General features: G+C 42.4%; 1 protein-coding gene across 1 annotated transcript; it reads right to left on the bottom strand.

Annotated features, from left to right (window-relative positions):
* Positions 1-263: 263 nt before the first annotated feature.
* Positions 264-17,032, bottom strand: LOC308287286 (5'-AMP-activated protein kinase subunit gamma-1). The gene is made up of 11 exons (XM_080728406.1): positions 16,937-17,032; positions 16,314-16,395; positions 14,738-14,796; positions 14,301-14,346; positions 14,154-14,208; positions 13,409-13,535; positions 12,446-12,611; positions 12,315-12,352; positions 4,094-4,240; positions 2,702-2,801; positions 264-1,949 (listed from the first exon to the last, which is right to left on the bottom strand). Exons 1-11 carry the CDS (start codon positions 17,006-17,008, stop codon positions 1,939-1,941), a joined length of 903 nt encoding a protein of 300 aa, XP_080584532.1. The 5' UTR covers positions 17,009-17,032; the 3' UTR covers positions 264-1,938.
* Between the last annotated feature and the right edge of the window lie 1,112 nt (positions 17,033-18,144).

The following is an 18,144-nucleotide window of genomic DNA, read 5'->3' as shown; positions in this document are numbered from 1 at the left end:
TAGTTTTCCCCAAGGGCCGAATTATGTCTAGGTTACCAAGCCGAGGGCCACAACATTGCAGGGGGCGACGGCGGCGTTCCCGCTACTCCAGCGACAGTTCAGATATCGTCGTTGTCGGGTGAAAATCTTGTATGTCGAAAACTGTTCGTTTTGCATTTATCATTTTAAAAATGATTTAAACTAGTGAAAACAGCCGATCTACAAGCACACAACGCCTCGCACCGCGAGGCGTTGTGTGCTTGTACATCTGCTGTTTTCACTACTTTTGTGCGACGGCCTTGAATGATGAAGCAGGGCTTTACTTTGCGAAAGAACGTACAAATTTGGAGACAAGGTTTCCACCTGACAACGACGATATACTAGTGTTGTTGCCGCTCTTATACCACCATTATTACTGGGGTTGGTGGGGGGCAGACAGTAGCCCCCCGCGGGCCGCAAATGGCCCGCGGGCCGCCTATGGCCCGTGGGCCGCCTATTGGGGAACCCTGCATTACTGTATCTCGATGCCACCTTTCCCACTTCTACCAGGTAGCATTTTTGTTTATTTTTTCCTGCCATTTCCACTCATAACACATATTCCAAATTTGCATTGAAACAGGTAGATGGAAAGCCCACCTCGACGACATTTCAAGTTCCACTGTGCTTAACATAACCCTATCCTTAGGATTAACTAGATGTACTACTGGACCTCAGCCCATGTACACAAATATGCCTATGAAAGGCAATGCTGGTTAATCATTTTCAGTATAGTTTAAGGTTAAACGACAGCTTTCCGTTGTCTAATAACCTAAGAATTACATAAAATGGTCCTCCTCCCAACACGGTAACAGCCAAAGAGAAGAGCGGGGGTGCTGGGGCCCCCCTGAGTAACGATAGGTCCATTTCAGAGGTCTTGTGTGTCCTTTAATTTCTTTTTGGCTGGTTTGGAATTTTTGAGTTACAGGTTCTCCTGTATAACCTATTACTGTGTTTTAATATTGAATGTTGAAGTGCAGAAATCGTCTGGATGAAACAAAAGGAGAATTCTTCATTTGTGAGAAGTAATGGGAAACACTTATAGGGGAATACGTAAATACACCGCTGTCGCCGGGGCAGTGTCCACAGAAAGCGTTTTTGAGCCGCCAGTGCCTTCTGCCATGCATTTCTATGGTACTGTAGACCAAGGGGTCTTCAACAGGGGGTCCGGGACACATAGGGGGTCCTCAGAGTTACTACAGGGGGTCCTCCAGGGGGTCCTTTGTGTGATAGAAACTTTTTTCTCTTTTTTTTATATTAACCACTTGAACCCTAGCGCCCATATTCTGAGAACTTTAGCCAAAAATAGCAGATCTACAGAGCTTGTCGATCGGCTATTTTTGGCAAAGAGACTAAGTGGTTAAATATCTGAAAACACAAATTGACATGAATCCAAAATACAATGCTGTCAAACGATGAAACTATATGGAATCTATGAAAAGGTTGTGGGGGTCCCTGCTTCATCTCTCTCTCAACTAAGGGGTCCTTGGCCTGAAAACGTTGAAAGCCCCTGCTGTAGACACTAGTGCTATGAGGAGCGCTTTCTTCAAGCTGCACCCTGTGTTTCAGCGCTCCCTTAGCAGCCAATGTTTTTTGGCAGAGCGCCAAAAACTTATGTAATTTTTTGGAGAAGAACAACACTGGTCAATGTCACTTTTTGTCAACCAACCAATCAAAATCAAAGAAGAGGCAGTACTAAGTACAGTAGTAAACTGCCAAACAAAACCAATTCTCCTCCCTCCCTTTGGAAATGCTCTGTGTATTTTTTTTTATATAATATAAACACTCATATCCAAAGCAATCTGTCATGACGAAAACAAAAAATAAATGCCTTCTGTGGACACAGCCCCTTACAATATGTCCCTCTATGTTCTGCATTTCCTCTGGCCTCATTTCTTTTCAAATCCACATCCATCCGGTCACTCAAGCAGTTCCTGGTGATAAAATAAAAATAAATATATATTAATGTTTACTTAAAGCTATACTATGTAAGTTGCTCAACTACTAGTCAGTAGCGGTATTGTTTTTTTCGTCCGTTTTTCGCCCGGAGTCGCCGCAAACCACCGCGACCGCCTCGCCGATACGAATCCATAGAGCCGTCTCCCGTAATTTTTAGACCAGAATTGGGGGAGTATCAGGCAAGATTCCTTCACCAACGTAAAAACTGTTGCTGACGGAAGCTACTTCCTGAAGAGACGGCAAGACGCGCTGTGATTGGCCGGTAGTGTATGATCCGCGCTGTGATTGGCCAACGTATATACAACGTATATGGATGATGCAGATGACGTAATTTCTCCTGGAAATACAGCCCCTATCACGGCCACACGGCGCAGTAGAACACATAAAGAAAAGGCTTTTGGGGCTGAAATTAACAGAGTGGGTGTTCTAAAACTTTAGCGATTTAATAGTTAGGACAATTTCAAGATTTGTTTTATTAAAAAAGTTACATAGTATAGCTTTAAGTGAACTGAATGTATTTCAGAGCTTACACAAGATATCTACAATATTATCACTCAAATACTGTATCTACTATATCCAATTTCAGGGATTCTCTAGGTTCCTTGTCAGAGTTAAGGGAAGACCTTGACATTTGAAAGTTTGAGAAACACTGTACTATATCATTTGGTCTGGCCGGGTAAATCTAAAAAGTGATGTGTGTGGAGGTGCATTGGAGATTCACACTTACCCTCAACCCCGTTAGTGAGCACCAGTGCTTGGAGAATATCTGAGAGGGAAACAATGCCCTTCACCACCTCCTGCTCATCCACCACCACCAGCCTGTGCACCTGAGAGGTATAGAGGACCACCAACACCTCCTTTTAGCACTTTTCAAACGGTTATGTTATCAGGGCATGTAATATTTTAGACCAGGGGTGAGCAACTTTGATATATTTCCACCTTCACTCCAGAGGGCCACATTGCATATTGCTACATCCTACATTCTAGTACCTCATACAAAAGAAGTAAAAATAGCAGATCTACAAGCTCTGTGATGCGTTTTGAGCTTGTAGATCTGCTATTTTTACTTCTTTTGAATTGGAATCCTGAATAATTCTTTGTTATTTTTTAATTGGAATCCTGAAATGTAAAACTTTTATTTAATTTCAAACACATTTAGTTATATAGTCATGTTAACTTTATGAACCTAAATGCAAATAACTTGGACATAAAAAATACATTTTAATACTACTATACTAGCCATTAAGCTACTAATATAGACTGACGGAATTAAAGCAGGTCATGTTTGCAATTGTAACAGCTGACATCAATAATATATCAGTATTCCGGTATTAACCTGCGGGCAGCATTAAGTGAAGGTGGGGGCCGCATGTGGCCCCCAGGCCGCCTGTTGCCCATGTATGTTTTAGACACATGCGTTTTTTGCATTACGCCAAATTCTACATTGTCGCTGTTGGGCAGAAACCTTGCATCTTGTACTTAGTTTACGAAACAAGCAAATATAACCGATCTACAAGCTCACAAAATGCTTCTTGATGCATTGTGAGCTTGTAAATCTACTATCATCACTATTTTTGATCATCTTTTGACAATGTTCGCCTACTAGTAAGACACCCTAAGGGCAAGGTCGTGCTGAGACCACATGAGACCGACACAATATGTCCATACAGTATATGGGCATTCCCAGATATGGGCTTAATATCGATGACATCAGGGATCTCCATATTTGGGCATAAAAGGGACAACGACAGCCATATATGGAGCGTGACTGACTGACATGAGGCGGAGGTTTTGATACCAACTGCTCCCTACGGTCGCAATAACGACAGGTTGAAAGTGTGTAAGGTACGAGACGGTTTTCAGTTTTAGTTTGTCTGACTTGCGCTGAGAGTGTTGGTTCACGAAAGAAAACTACAAGTGAAATGTTCTGCCACAGTAGTCTAACGCGTGGCACTTATTTCCCATTTAGTAGGCGGTCACGGTTCACCAACGTCGAACCTGATGCTTCACACGCAACGTGCTACAACGGGGCAGCCCCGTTTTCCCCAGGAAGTGAACAGAGAAGCTGACATTAACGGTTTTGTACATGCAACGTTTTTCTGCCGACAGCCTCTCTCACCTCAGCCTCCACCAGTCTGTTGATGATGGCCTCCAGGGTCTCGTGTGTGTAGCAGGTCAACACCCCTTCAAAGTACTGAGAGCGATGCTGCAGGGCCTTGGTCACCGTTATGTCCAGGTTGTTGTAGGTCTTCTCCGCTGCAAGGTTCTGCACACACACACACACAGGACCTTGTTAATTTCTTAATTTTCTTTCTTGGATTGGTTATGCTTGATTTTGTTTCTTAATTACGTTATTATTAACCCATTCAAAACGGGTACACACAGTATAGTGTATCATTATTTTATGCTTTAACTATTGAAAAATAGCAGATATACAAGCTCACAGCGCAGCACCGAGTGCCGCGCTGCAAGCTTGTAGATCTGCTATTTTTGAAAAATCGTGAAAATTAGATTTTTGACCCGATTCTATAAGTGTCTTTTGAATCCTTCTAAGATTCTTTGAAAAACCTGTGTTTCTATGTCTGCAATCTGGCCAGCCATCGTCAAAGAAAAGGTCCTTTTCACTTAACTGGAGCTCAGTTAGTCTGTTCTTGAGAGACTACTATGTCAGTGGTTCTCAAACCTTTTCATGTGAAGGACCCCCAAAATGATATGTATTTGGCCACGGACCCCCATCTCAAAATATCTAGTTCCAGGGACCACCCAGAAGCAACATTTGAGTTACAAACGTTCGGTTTAAAAATACATATATTCAAATATTTGCACACATTTTCATGACTTCTTTCAAAAATAGCAGATCTACAAGCTCGCAGCGCTACAAGCTCGCAGCGTGGCACTTGGTGCCGCGCTGTGAGCTTGTATATCTGCTATTTTTCACTGGTTAAAGCATTCAATAATTCTAGGCCTAAATGGGTTAACAGCATTCATGCCTTAAATATACGACAAGACAATATAATTCAACAATTTGGAAAAGATTGTAAATCATGACTTCAGCCTGGATTTGGTTGCCAGCATAGAACGGCCACATGTTCCTAAGGATACCACAGCAAATCAAGTGTGACAGCACAACGAAAACAGAAATGCTGCAATCAAGCAACAGACAACCAGCACGGTTGCTTGCCCAGACAATATTCCACCTGAAGCCCTTCAAGTAAACATATCAACACATGAACAAACAAATGCTCTAAGGCTTCTTTGGGAGAATTTGCCAAAGAAAGGTGCACATTGGGCTCACCCTACAGTACTTTCTGTACCCATTAGAAATTCTCAACCATCTCCAGGAAGCTGTAGACAACAGTGTTGATTTTGTCGACTAAAACTATGACGAAAAATGTTTGTCGACTGCGTTTTTTTCACTGACGAAAACGAAATAAAAATTAAGCTGTGATGACTAAAACTAAGACTAAATATATTGACAATTTCGTCAACAAAATAAAAAGTAGACTAAAACGTTAGGAAGGGACTAGTGGAGAAGAAGAGAGTCATTTTATGTTTGTTTGCTCTCAGGTGTTGTGTGCAGAAAATAGCCGATCTACAAGCCCACAACGCGTCGCGCTGCGACGCGTTGTGAGCTTGTAGATCTGCTATTTTCTGCACAAAACCAAGTGTAAAATCAGTCCTTACGATGCCATCAGGGCCTGCCAAAATACATTTCAGTTGACTAAATCAACCATAGATTTAGTCGCCTAAAATCTTATGATATTTAGTCGACTAAAGTTTTACTAAAACTAAAACTTTTCAGGTGACTAAATTATGACTAAAACTAAATTACATTTTATCAAAAAGACTATGACTAAAACTAAATCAAAATTTGTTGTCAAAAACAACACTGGTAGACAAGAAGCTCAGTACAGGGACCAGCAAGCACAATTCAGGAAAGATGGCTCATGCACAGGCCACATAGCTACACTATGCATCATCATAGTACAGTCTTGGAATGGAACAGGTCCCACATCAACTTGATCAACATTAGGCAACTATTTCCCAGCTTAGAAAGGGCCATAGTCTACTTGACAGCCCATAGAGCCCCATTGTGAACCCGGACATATTGAGTACACCAAGGTTTTATGTTATAAATGTTGAGTAAGGGTCCCCAGCATGTAGAAACTGCCGGATGCTAACTTGTATATGTTGAGCAATTTGCATAATTTGCATAATTAGCGTTAATTGGCATAATCTATCTATAAATGCGAGAAGTCTCTGCGTGTGTGTGTGTTTGTAATCCGCGTATCTCGAGAACCGTTCGTCCCACCGGCTTCAGATTCGGCACGCGCGTTCCCCGCCGCGGCACGGAGTGCAGTGCCGGGTCTCGACCCGACCCGACGCGCGGTTTTCCCAAACCGGCGCGAAACGTTCGGAATCTCCTTATGCGGGGTTGATTGTTGACATCAGGCTGTTTCTGAGGAAATCGGCGAAAGCTCTGACTCATTGTGACATCACTTCATAAAAGGCTCTGACATCACGTACGCCACATGAGTCAACAAAAAATCTCTGTGAGTGTGTATGTATGTAGGTAATCCACGTATCTCGAGAACCGTTCGTCCCACGGGCACGCGCGTTCTCCATATGGGCATAAAATGAATGCCCCCATATGAGAACCGTTCGTCCCACGGGCACGCGCGTTCCGTCCCACGGGCACGCGCGTTCTCCATATATGGGCATAAAATGAATGCCCCCATATATGGGCATAAAATGGATAAAGGGACACAGACAGACAGATTCAGAGATCTCCGAGAACCGTTCGTCCCACGGGCACGCGCGTTCCGTCCCACGGGCACGCGCGTTGCGTGTGTGTGTGTGTGTGTTTGTAATCCGCGTATCTCGAGAACCGTTCGTCCCACCGGCTTCAGATTCGGCACGCGCGTTCCCCGCCGCGGCACGGAGTGCAGTGCCGGGTCTCGACCCGACCCGACCCGACGCGCGGTTTTCCCAAACCGGCGCGAAACGTTCGGAATCTCCTTATGCGGGGTTGATTGTTGACATCAGGCTGTTTCTGAGGAAATCGGCGAAAGCTCTGACTCATTGTGACATCACTTCATAAAAGGCTCTGACATCACGTACGCCACATGAGTCAACAAAAAATCTCTGTGAGTGTGTATGTATGTAGGTAATCCACGTATCTCGAGAACCGTTCGTCCCACGGGCACGCGCGTTCTCCATATGGGCATAAAATGAATGCCCCCATATGAGAACCGTTCGTCCCACGGGCACGCGCGTTCCGTCCCACGGGCACGCGCGTTCTCCATATATGGGCATAAAATGAATGCCCCCATATATGGGCATAAAATGGATAAAGGGACACAGACAGACAGATTCAGAGATCTCCGAGAACCGTTCGTCCCACGGGCACGCGCGTTCCGTCCCACGGGCACGCGCGTTCTCCATATATGGGCATAAAATGAATGCCCCCATATATGGCCACGGCACGGAGTGCAGTGCCGGGTCTCGACCCGACCCGACGCGCGGTTTTCCCAAACCGGCGCGAAACGTTCGGAATCTCCTTATGCGGGGTTGATTGTTGACATCAGGCTGTTTCTGAGGAAATTGGCGAAAGCTCTGACTCATTGTGACATCACTTCATAAAAGGCTCTGACATCACGTACGCCACATGAGTCAACAAAAAATCTCTGTGAGTGTGTATGTATGTAGGTAATCCACGTATCTCGAGAACCGTTCGTCCCACGGGCACGCGCGTTCTCCATATGGGCATAAAATGAATGCCCCCATATGAGAACCGTTCGTCCCACGGGCACGCGCGTTCCGTCCCACGGACACGCGCGTTCTCCATATATGGGCATAAAATGAATGCCCCCATATATGGGCATAAAATGGATAAAGGGACACAGACAGACAGATTCAGAGATCTCCGAGAACCGTTCGTCCCACGGGCACGCGCGTTCCGTCCCACGGGCACGCGCGTTCTCCATATATGGGCATAAAATGAATGCCCCCATATATGGGCATAAAATGGATAAAGGGACACAGACAGACAGATTCAGAGATCTCCATATATGGGCGTGAAATGGACGCAAATAGACAGATATCTCCATATATGGGCATATATGGGCAGACGTACGCCACATGAGTCAACAAAAAATCTCTGTGTGTATGTATGTAGGTAATCCGCGTATCTCGAGAACCGTTCGTCCCACGGGCACGCGCGTTCTCCATATATGGGCATAAAATGAATGCCCCCATATGAGAACCGTTCGTCCCACGGGCACGCGCGTTCTCCATATATGGGCATAAAATGAATGCCCCCATATATGGGCATAAAATGGATAAAGGGACACAGACAGACAGATTCAGAGATCTCATACGGCATAAAGGGACACAGACAGACACACAGACAGACGGATACAGAGATCTCCATAAATGGGCATAAAATGGACGCAAATGGCATATATGGGCATAAAATTTACGCAGAATCACAAAGATCTCCATATACGGGCATAAAGGGACACAGACAGACAGATTCAGAGATCTCCATATATGGGCGTGAAATGGACGCAAATAGACAGATATCTCCATATATGGGCATATATGGGCATAAAATGGACCCAGAACTATATCTGCAGTGATCTCCATATATGGACATAAAATGGACGCTGACAGACAGACAGATAACAGATATCTCCATATATGGGCATAAATGGACACAGGCAAACAATAATGGATAATGTGTCAAAAACTGATTGGCCGATTTGAACAATATTGGAGTGGTTTTGGGGGTTATTGAGGATGCTGAATCCATTTTCTAAATTCAAAATGGCCGTTTTAAACCGGAAATGGCCTTATACCAACTTAAAGTGGGGTGATTTTGATACTTTTTTATGTTGTATATGGCCATTTCCGGTTTAAAACGGCGATTTTGAATTTAGAAAATGTCAGAAATGGATTCAGCATTCTCAATAACCCCCAAAACCACTCCAATATTGTTCAAATCAGCCAATCAGTTTTTGACATATTATCCATTATTATGGGGGATTATGCTAAATAAATCGAATTATGCAAATTGTGAAAATTGCTCAACATATGCAAGTTAGCATCCGGCAGTTTCTAAATGCTGGGACCCCATACTCAACATTTCTAACATAAAACCTTATTGTACTCAATATGCCAGGGTTCAGATTCTGGCAAGTGGACTACCACACCATGGTGCCTATATAATGGACCACTGTGGAATTCCCGACAAAATCCTAAACTCGATTAAGAACTCATACTGTATGACGTCGTGCAAAGTCATGCATGCATGTCAGCTATCCCCGAGCTTTAATGTCAAGACGGGCATCAAGCAGGCTATTTTCACCATTCCTGCTCCTCTTGGCAATTGACTGGATCATTCATGGGGGGAAACAACTGAAGGGAAAAGAAATGGGGTTCATTGGAAAATGTGTGACCTTTTCCAACTTTCCGGACAACAGTTCTCCTTTTCCACACACCAATATAAATATAGGAGACAGACAAGAATATTGCCCTTGGGGCTAGGGTGGTATTTAACATGCTCAGGAGGAAATGTAGAAAATACATCTCAATCAATACCAAACTATCGTCGTTGTCGGGTGGAAACCTCGTATCTCCAAGTTTCAAATGTGTACGTTCTTTCGCAAAGTAAAGCCCTGCTTCATCGTACAAGGCCGTCACACAAAAGTAGTGAAAACAGCTGATCTACAAGCACACAACGCCTCGCAGGCTGTTTTCACTAGTTTCGTTCTTTTTTTAAATGATAAATGCAAAAGGAACGGTTTTGGACATACAAGGTTTTCACCCGACAACGACGATATGCATATTTAACTCCTATGTGAAACAGGTCATGTTGTATGGATCGGAGACATATTAGAAATGAAATGAAATGGAACCCACAACGAACAACAACGAAAGGACATCTCAGGAACCGCTGGAGATGAGATGTGTCCAGGCAGACATGTCTGGGAGTGGGCTTAACTGGGGAGCCCTCAAAAGAACCGCCAACAACAAAGTGAAGTGACAGACATTTGTAAATGGCCTTATGCTCCCCACAGGAGCAAAGTCAAGCATTCATCAAAAAGGAACATAGAGGACCTTTTATAAATGGTGTCCCTGAGCAGAGGAATGGCCCTTTTTCACACACACATGTCATAGCAGGGTAAAGATACCGGTAGCTGCAGATAATGACTGAGTCAGTTTGGATGGGCCAAAGAGCAGCACTGACAACAATAATCAATGGGGCCTTTTCCACCGGCAAATAACTGGTTCTGGTTCTTTCTCCCACCTATGGGATGAACCAAAGGTGTGCTTTTCCACCGAGAACCGGAGTTGGTTCCGAACCGTAAAAGTTGGTTCGGAAGCGGAACCACAAAATCCCTGGTTTTTCCAGTGAACCACCATCTGAACTGGGGGACAATGGCTCTGGTTCAATCTGGTGGAAATGCAAGTCGGTTCACAAGAACGAACCAAGTTTCCAAGAAAGTTGAACCGGCACTGGTTCTGGAACCACGGTTCTTTTGGTGGAAAAGGCCCCACAGTGCATAACTAGTCCAGGGTTTCCACTTTCCAGAAGGTGGCATACCCGTTTCCTGTGCCCGTTTCCCATAGCTTCATTTGATTGGCTCAGAAGCAGGTTAGAACCGGAAAACACATTTCCCATTCAAACCTGCTGAGTGCTGAGCCAATCAAACAAAGCAATTGGGAAATTAATATAACATAACAAGTTATGCACAGAGCCTATATATCAGGGTTCCCCAATAGGCGGCCCGCGGGCCATTTGCGGCCTGTGGGGGGCTACTGTCTGGCCACCACCAACCCCAGTAATAATTAGGCCTGTCACGATTTACGAAAAAATCGATTTAAATCGATTTTATTGGGGGACGGTGAAAATCGATTTTTTTAAAAACGAATCGCGATTCGACCACCAGAGGTCGCCCTCGACTTAATCTCCATTCTGTCTTCAACGTCTCTGACGTCAGGCAGACACAGGCAGCGGCAGCTACAGTAGGAAGGCTCATCCACTCACAGCTGCCAGCGTGCCTCCATTGGGCTGCAGAGAAGAGCTCCGCGATTTCGATTGACAAAGAGAGCAGTTGAGTGCTGTGTCATTACTTTGCTGCTACAGAGCATAGCACTGATCAGTGCTAAGGGCTAACAACAACAATGCTACGTACAGATGCATGTCTCTGCCAATGGTTACAATGTGGAAACAACGTTTCTAGTGAAAACAAGAATTGACACAGTCAATATATAAGCCGGTGGAATGGTAAACAAGAATTGACACATTCAATATATAAGCTGGTGGAATGGTGTGTTAGAAAGTCAGGGACTTTGAACAGTCTATCCACAATGAGACACTAGGTTTTGACTTTGATGAATTATTGATTTTGAAAAGAGGGTAAGAGTTGTTATTATGCCTTAGTTTGTGCCTGGCTTACAGTACAGTTGGCTTGATATGTACCACAAAAAAAATGCATTCTTTGATACAGTATTGAAAAAAGTGTAAGAGTGTTGTTTAAAAAAAGAACAGGATTTGACATTTAAGAATTGATAAGTTTACACTATCTGTCATTTGCTATTTGCTACTGTATAGAGGATAAGAGAACATCAAAAACATACAGGATTCCTTGTAAGAGAAGAAAAGTGAACTGAAATGTTATTGTTGTTTTTTGTCATTTGATAGTTCTACTGTATTGAAAAGAGCATAAGAGAAAACAGTATTGTTAAAAGCAAAAAAAAAAATGGAATTGTAAGAATTGTGGATTTTTTGGGGTAATTTCTCTGGAAAATAAATTTGTTGAAAAAATCGTGAAAAAATCGTGACATCGTGAATCGTCAACCTTGATTCGTGATTCGAATCGAATCGTGGGTTTAGTAAATCGTGACAGGCCTCTCGTATCTCCAAATTTGTACGTTCTTTCGCAAATCATACAAGGCCGTCACACAAAAGTAGTGAAAACAGCACTTCTACAAGCACACAACGCCTCGCGGTGCGAGGCGTTGTGTGCTTGTAGATCGGCTGTTTTCACTAGTTAAATCACTAAAACAAATGGTTTTGGACATACAAGATTTTCACTCGACAAAGACGATATCTGAACTGTCGCTGGAGTAGCGGGAACGCCGCCGTCGCCCCCTGCAATGTTGTTGCCCTCGGCTTGGTACCCTAGACATAATTCGGCCCTTGGGGAAAACTAATTGGGGAACCCTGCTATATATAGTACTGTCAAGTGGTACACCTAAACGAAACATTCAGTATGTGACACACGATCTGCTCAGGAGCCAAAAATGATTGTGCACAATAAAAGAATACTCACTATGACATCAAATTTGGAGTAAATGTCCACACATCGACCTGCAAGAGATAAAGTGCATCAATATAAATGATCACAAAAGCTGCCCTGGTCATTCATTGATAAATGATCTACAGTACTCTGCTAACACGTACCATTGTCATCCACGACAGGAAGGGCCGACACTCTCTGTTCAACAAAAATGCCCAGTGCCGTGTAGAGCGGTGTGTCTGCACGCACCACCGCTATGTTTTGGAATGTTCCAATACTCAATTCTTCTAGGGTGCGACCTAAGAAAGCAGGTTTTGGCATCTCCGATATCTGAAAACAATAACAGAGATCACGCACGCTTTAAAATCACATTGGATATAGATGTCAGTATAAGACAATAAACAAAGACAGGCCTGTTATATTAACTATGGCTAATGGACCAGCGCTTGTGTTACTTTCGAAATATTGAGATGTGAGATGTACAATAAACAGAAATATCAAGTAATAAAACTAGGGGGCTTTAATCCATTCAGAACGGGTACACATTATTGTGCATCATTATTTTATGCTTTAACTATTGAAAAATAGCAGTTCTACAAGCTCACAGCGGCGCTGTGAGCTTGTAGAGCTGCTATTTTTGAAAAATCGTGAACATTGGAATTTTGACCCGATTCTATAAGTGTCTTTTGAATCCTTCTAAGGTTTTTTGAAAAACCTATGTTATGTTTCTCTGTCAGCTATCTGGCCAGCCATCGTCAAAGAAAAGGTCCTTTTCACTTAGGAGCTCAGTTAGCCTGTTCTTGAGAGACTACTGTGTCAGTGGTTCTCAAAACCTTTTCATGTGAAGGACCCCCAAAATTATATTTATTTGGCCACGGACCTGCATCTCAAAATATTTAGTTCCTGGGACCACCCAGAAGCAAAATTTCAGTTACAAACGTTGGCTTTGAAAATACATAATAGTCAAAGATTTGCACACATTTTCACTACTTTTTCAAAAATAGCAGCTCACAGCAGTGCCGTGCTGTGAGCTTGTATATCTGCTATTTTTCACTGGTTAAAGCATTCAATAATTCTAGGCCTAAATGGGTTAAAGATTACTAATAATAACAAAGCTAAACACTCACAAAAAGCTTAAGGAACTTGAGGATCCTCTTGTGTGTGAGAATATAGAGCGTGTTCCCTGTCAACGGGTCGATCACAGGAAGTCTGTGGATCTTGTTTTTCAACAGGGATGATACTGCATCATACAAGCTGGAACAGAGAGAGATAAACACTAGCTTGGGCAGTAAAGCAGCTTTAACATTGAGGGACTAGAGCAGGGGTTTTCAAAGTGGGTGACGGGGCACCCTGGGGTGCCGTGACGGCAGTCCAGGGGTGCCGCGAGATAATTTGATTCATATTTGGAATTTATTTGGACACTTAAAACAATATTTAGTATCATTTTAAACTTGAAGTACAAAGTTATTTTCAGTCAGTTCTAACCAGAATGGCTATTATCTCAACGTTTTCCTCGCAACATAATCACTAAAATATCGTCACTGTCGGGCAGAAACCTCATATCTCCAAGTTTCAAATGTGCAGTCTTTTTGGTAAAGCAAAGCCCTGCTTCATCATACAAGACCGTCGCACAAAACTAGTGAAAACAGCCGATCTACAAGCACACAACGCCTCGCATGTGCTTGTAGATCTGCTGTTTTCACTAGTTTACTACATTTTATAGATGATAAATACCAAACGGTTTTGGACATACAAGGTTTCCAACCGACAACAACAAATATTCATGGGGTGCCCTGAGACAAAAAAGTTTGGGAACCCCTGGACTAGAGGTCTAATCAAATACAAACTGGGAGAAAACAAACCAAAATCTACCTTGCATTTGGACATATGCTGACCAGCGGTTTGAAGGAGTCTTGAAGGTATACTTCTGTAATAAGGAGAAGATGTTGTTGTGGTTCAAGTGAACCAGAGTAGAGTAGATGATCAAACAGGCATTAACATTTAGATTGATATCCTTACCTCTCCACGTCTCTATTTTGTGTTCTTCCAACTCGTATATCTGGACCTGAAAATATCAAAAATAGGAGAGCATGACCACTAGGACAACAAGAGCCAACGAGAGCAATAAGAGTAGGCCCATTCCCACCGGCCCAGATATCATATAAAAAAATCTCTTTCTCCAGATATTTTTCCATTCAAAGTGGATGGTAGATACAGATAAAAACAATATCTGCCACAGATATTTATTTTATCTGTGGCAGATATTTTTTTTTATCTGTATCTACCATCCACTTTGAATGGAAAAATATCTGGAGAAAGAGATTTTTTTATCTGTTATCTGGCCCAGTGGGAATGGGCCTTTAGTTATTCTTGCAAAGTACTGATTTTTACTAGTTGTTACAAGATTACTAGTGCCTCAAATTTGTGATTTATCTCATGTGGATGTTTTTTCTTACCAAAGGAGACTTGTAGTAGCGATGCAGTATATTGATGAAGTCAGTGATAGTCAGCATACCTGCAGAATAGTCGTTTAAGTGAAATCACATTAACAGTTTCCCAGCCAAAATAGAATGGTTGTTGGTAGATTAGCCGTGACATTTCTGTTATTGTATTATGATCTGAGACATAATATTATGTTTATAAACATGAGCCCGCCACCCCTCCTTTTTGGGCCGCAGCGTTGTCTTTTTTTTTTTTTTTCCAATCCCCCGGTCGTTTGCTCACCATGAATGTCTGGATCTCCATTGACATAAAGTGGAGGTTTTGGCCAAGGCATCTGCTCCCCGTGCGTATCGCGTGCGCGATCCGTGTGCATATAATCCCAGCATATGGTCCAAGTATGACTGAACGGTCGATGTGAGCATTTTGGCTAGCTTAGCCTTTAGTATTCCTGCTATGCTAATGTAATCGTCTAAAGTAACAGCAAGTGGACGACAGCAAGGAAGGCTGAAGAAGGAATGGAGCTGACGTCACTTCTGCTTCATCTCAGAGCAGCCATGAGCTATCGATGGACGAGCGGTGACTAGGGAAGGTTAGACGATCGCCGATTTTCGGATAAAAATAATTTATTTCAGTTTTAATGACCTAGTCCGGAAAAAGACGGCGCGGCTGATACTCCTTGCTCAGATGTACGGTATATTCCGGTTTTAATATTAACTCTCCTACTGCCAGATTATTTATTTATTTATTGGGTCTGGCGCCATCAAAAAGCGGCTTACCTTGGCGACGTTATAGTAGATAGACAGACAGACATTTATTTATTTATTTTTTTTTTTTTTGGTTGTGCAATAGTGCACTTTGGTCTGCCAGGCAGCAGAGGGCGGCGTCATGCGAGAATGAATGTGAATTTGCCTGTTATGTGTTGAAGAAGAAGAAGACCAGTCACTGGCCACAGAGCCTTACAGCCGGAGGAAATCAACAAGGAAGTGAATTGTTCTCCGTTGATCTAACGCATAATGGATTTTTTACACCATCACCGCGGAAAATGTGTTTACAGTAGACGGCCGCGCGACCCCTCATCAGCTTACAGTCATCAGACGAACGAACCGAACGAGCGCCGTATTGGCATCGAGGTTCTGTAAAAAATGGGGCGAACGTTAACGTTCAAAGCGTGGGAAGAGTTAAGGGGCTCCCCGTGGCTTGGAAAGGGTTAATACATACATTTATTTTTTTACTTCTTAAGCTATTTAGAACGGGTACACATTATTGTGTATCATTATTTTATGATTTAACTATTGAAAAATAGAAAATTAGAATTTTGACCCGATTCTATAAGTGTCTTTTGAATCCTTCTAAGATTAAAAAATATATATATATATATATATGTTTCTATGGCAGCAATCTGGCCAGCCATCGTCAAAGAAAAGGTCCTTTTCACTTAACTGGAGCTCAGTTAGTCTGTTCTTGAGAGAAGCTCGCAGCGCGGCACTCTGTGAGCTTGTATATCTGCTATTTTTCACTGGTTAAAGCATTCAAAAATTCTAGGCCTAAAATTAGACGAATTGCAGAACAGATCCAAAAGCACTTCCTTACCAACAAAACACTGCGATTTACTGTCCCACAGAGGTGCTGCTCTCACACCATTGGAAACTAGTGCAAAAAATGCCTTCTTCACCTGTTTCAAAGACAAATAAGTTAAGTCATACCTGTTCAGCGAGAAAGAGGTTTCGACATTCGAGGTGATTGTCTTCAGGTGTTGAGACTAAGGTCTAAGAGGCACTTGCCCGTCGGGCAAGTACAGGTCATTATCTACTTGCCCAAAGGTCATGCCCACTTGCCCGAAAAGTAAATTGCCCATTATAAAACGATAAGTAAAATTTGAATTACCGTTCAATTTAACTCTTTAAAAATGTCATACCTCAAATTTTATCCAAATACCTAAATAGTTATGATTGAATATGATATATTTTTTTGAAAACAGCACATTATAGGTAAACAGTGCTTTTACTTTACATTCCAAAGACCAGAAGACAGAGCGCTTTGGCCACGTTCAGGTGTTTAGACAGATATCTCGTGCTGTTTTTAGATAGTTGTGTCCCCTTTCAAACTAGAACTTGCCCGGTCGGGCAACCTGAAAGCAAACTCCACCTGCCCGAAAGTTTTATTTACCTGCCGGGAGCAATTGGGCAAGCCTTGGTGTCAATGTCTGGTCTTACCTGAAGCGATGTATCAAACACCACCAGTTTGGAGCTGGTCGGTACCAGGTCATAACATCGATGAGACTTCATAAACCTGGTGTAAACATTGTGCTCTGGGTCTGGAGGGAAAAGAAGAAAACAGTTAAGGTTAAAACTGGATTCGTACTTCGTTGCCACTGGTGTCACTAGGGCTGTCACGATTATGACATTTTAAATGACAATTAATTGTCACTCAAATAATTGCGATTATTTCTTTCTTTAACTCAGTTACTGCCAATTAAATATGCCCTCGAGTGGCATTATTGCCATAAAATCTCCATAGACTCCCATGTAATTTATAGTGCACAGATCATGCACGCCCATGCACAGATCATGCACCATGTTTGTGCAGGCTGTTCACAGCTTTCAAACAAAAAAATCAGATTGGAAATCCGTTCAGGCATTCTTGAAAAATTGCCATTATGTTTTCCTCAGATGTAAACAAACATGGCTGCCATGTTTGAAAGATGGGGTTGTATGGGGGGTGGAACATGCAAAATCGCGATTGAAATCATGTTTACTAGATTTAATGGGGTCCAAAAAAAAAAAAAAAAAAAAATCAAATTTTTTTTTCTAAGTAAAAGTCGCCCAAAGTCGCTTGGCAGGGAAGTCCATAGTGAGAAAGTTGCTCTAAAAGTCGTTTGGCACTGTATGAGTTTTTAATTGTGTTTTTTGTCAGTGACAATTACATTTCTGTTTGGCTTGTAGGCTTTGAAGTTGCACATGGCAGATATTTTCACTACTTTTTCAAAAATAGCAGATCTACAAGCTCGCAGCGCGGCACTCGGTGCCGCGCTGTGAGCTTGTATATCTGCTATTTTTCACTGGTTAAAGCATTCAATAATAATTTTTTTCTTAAATTGTGTTTTTTGTCGTTGACAATTACATTTCTGTTTGGTTTGTAGGCTTTGAAGTTGCACATGGCAGATATGACACATAACCTAAATATACAAGAAATGACTGACATATTTGACAACTTTATACTTAAAAAAATAACATCATTGACAGTGGAAATACACAATCTACAAGGTCACAACGCGTCGCATCACGCCACGTTGTGAGTTTTTAGGTCTGCTATTTCCACTATTTTTGAAAATGTTTGAAAATATATGAATGAACGATTATGACAAAATAATTGCGATAAGACGATTATGTAGGTGTATGACAGGTGTCACACACCAAAAATT

This window comes from Nannobrachium achirus (genome assembly GCF_963921795.1).
Source record: "Nannobrachium achirus genome assembly, chromosome: 6".
Lineage (NCBI taxonomy): Eukaryota > Metazoa > Chordata > Actinopteri > Myctophiformes > Myctophidae > Nannobrachium > Nannobrachium achirus.
Note: the sequence above shows the minus strand (reverse complement) of the source record. Positions and strands in the feature narration are given on the sequence as shown.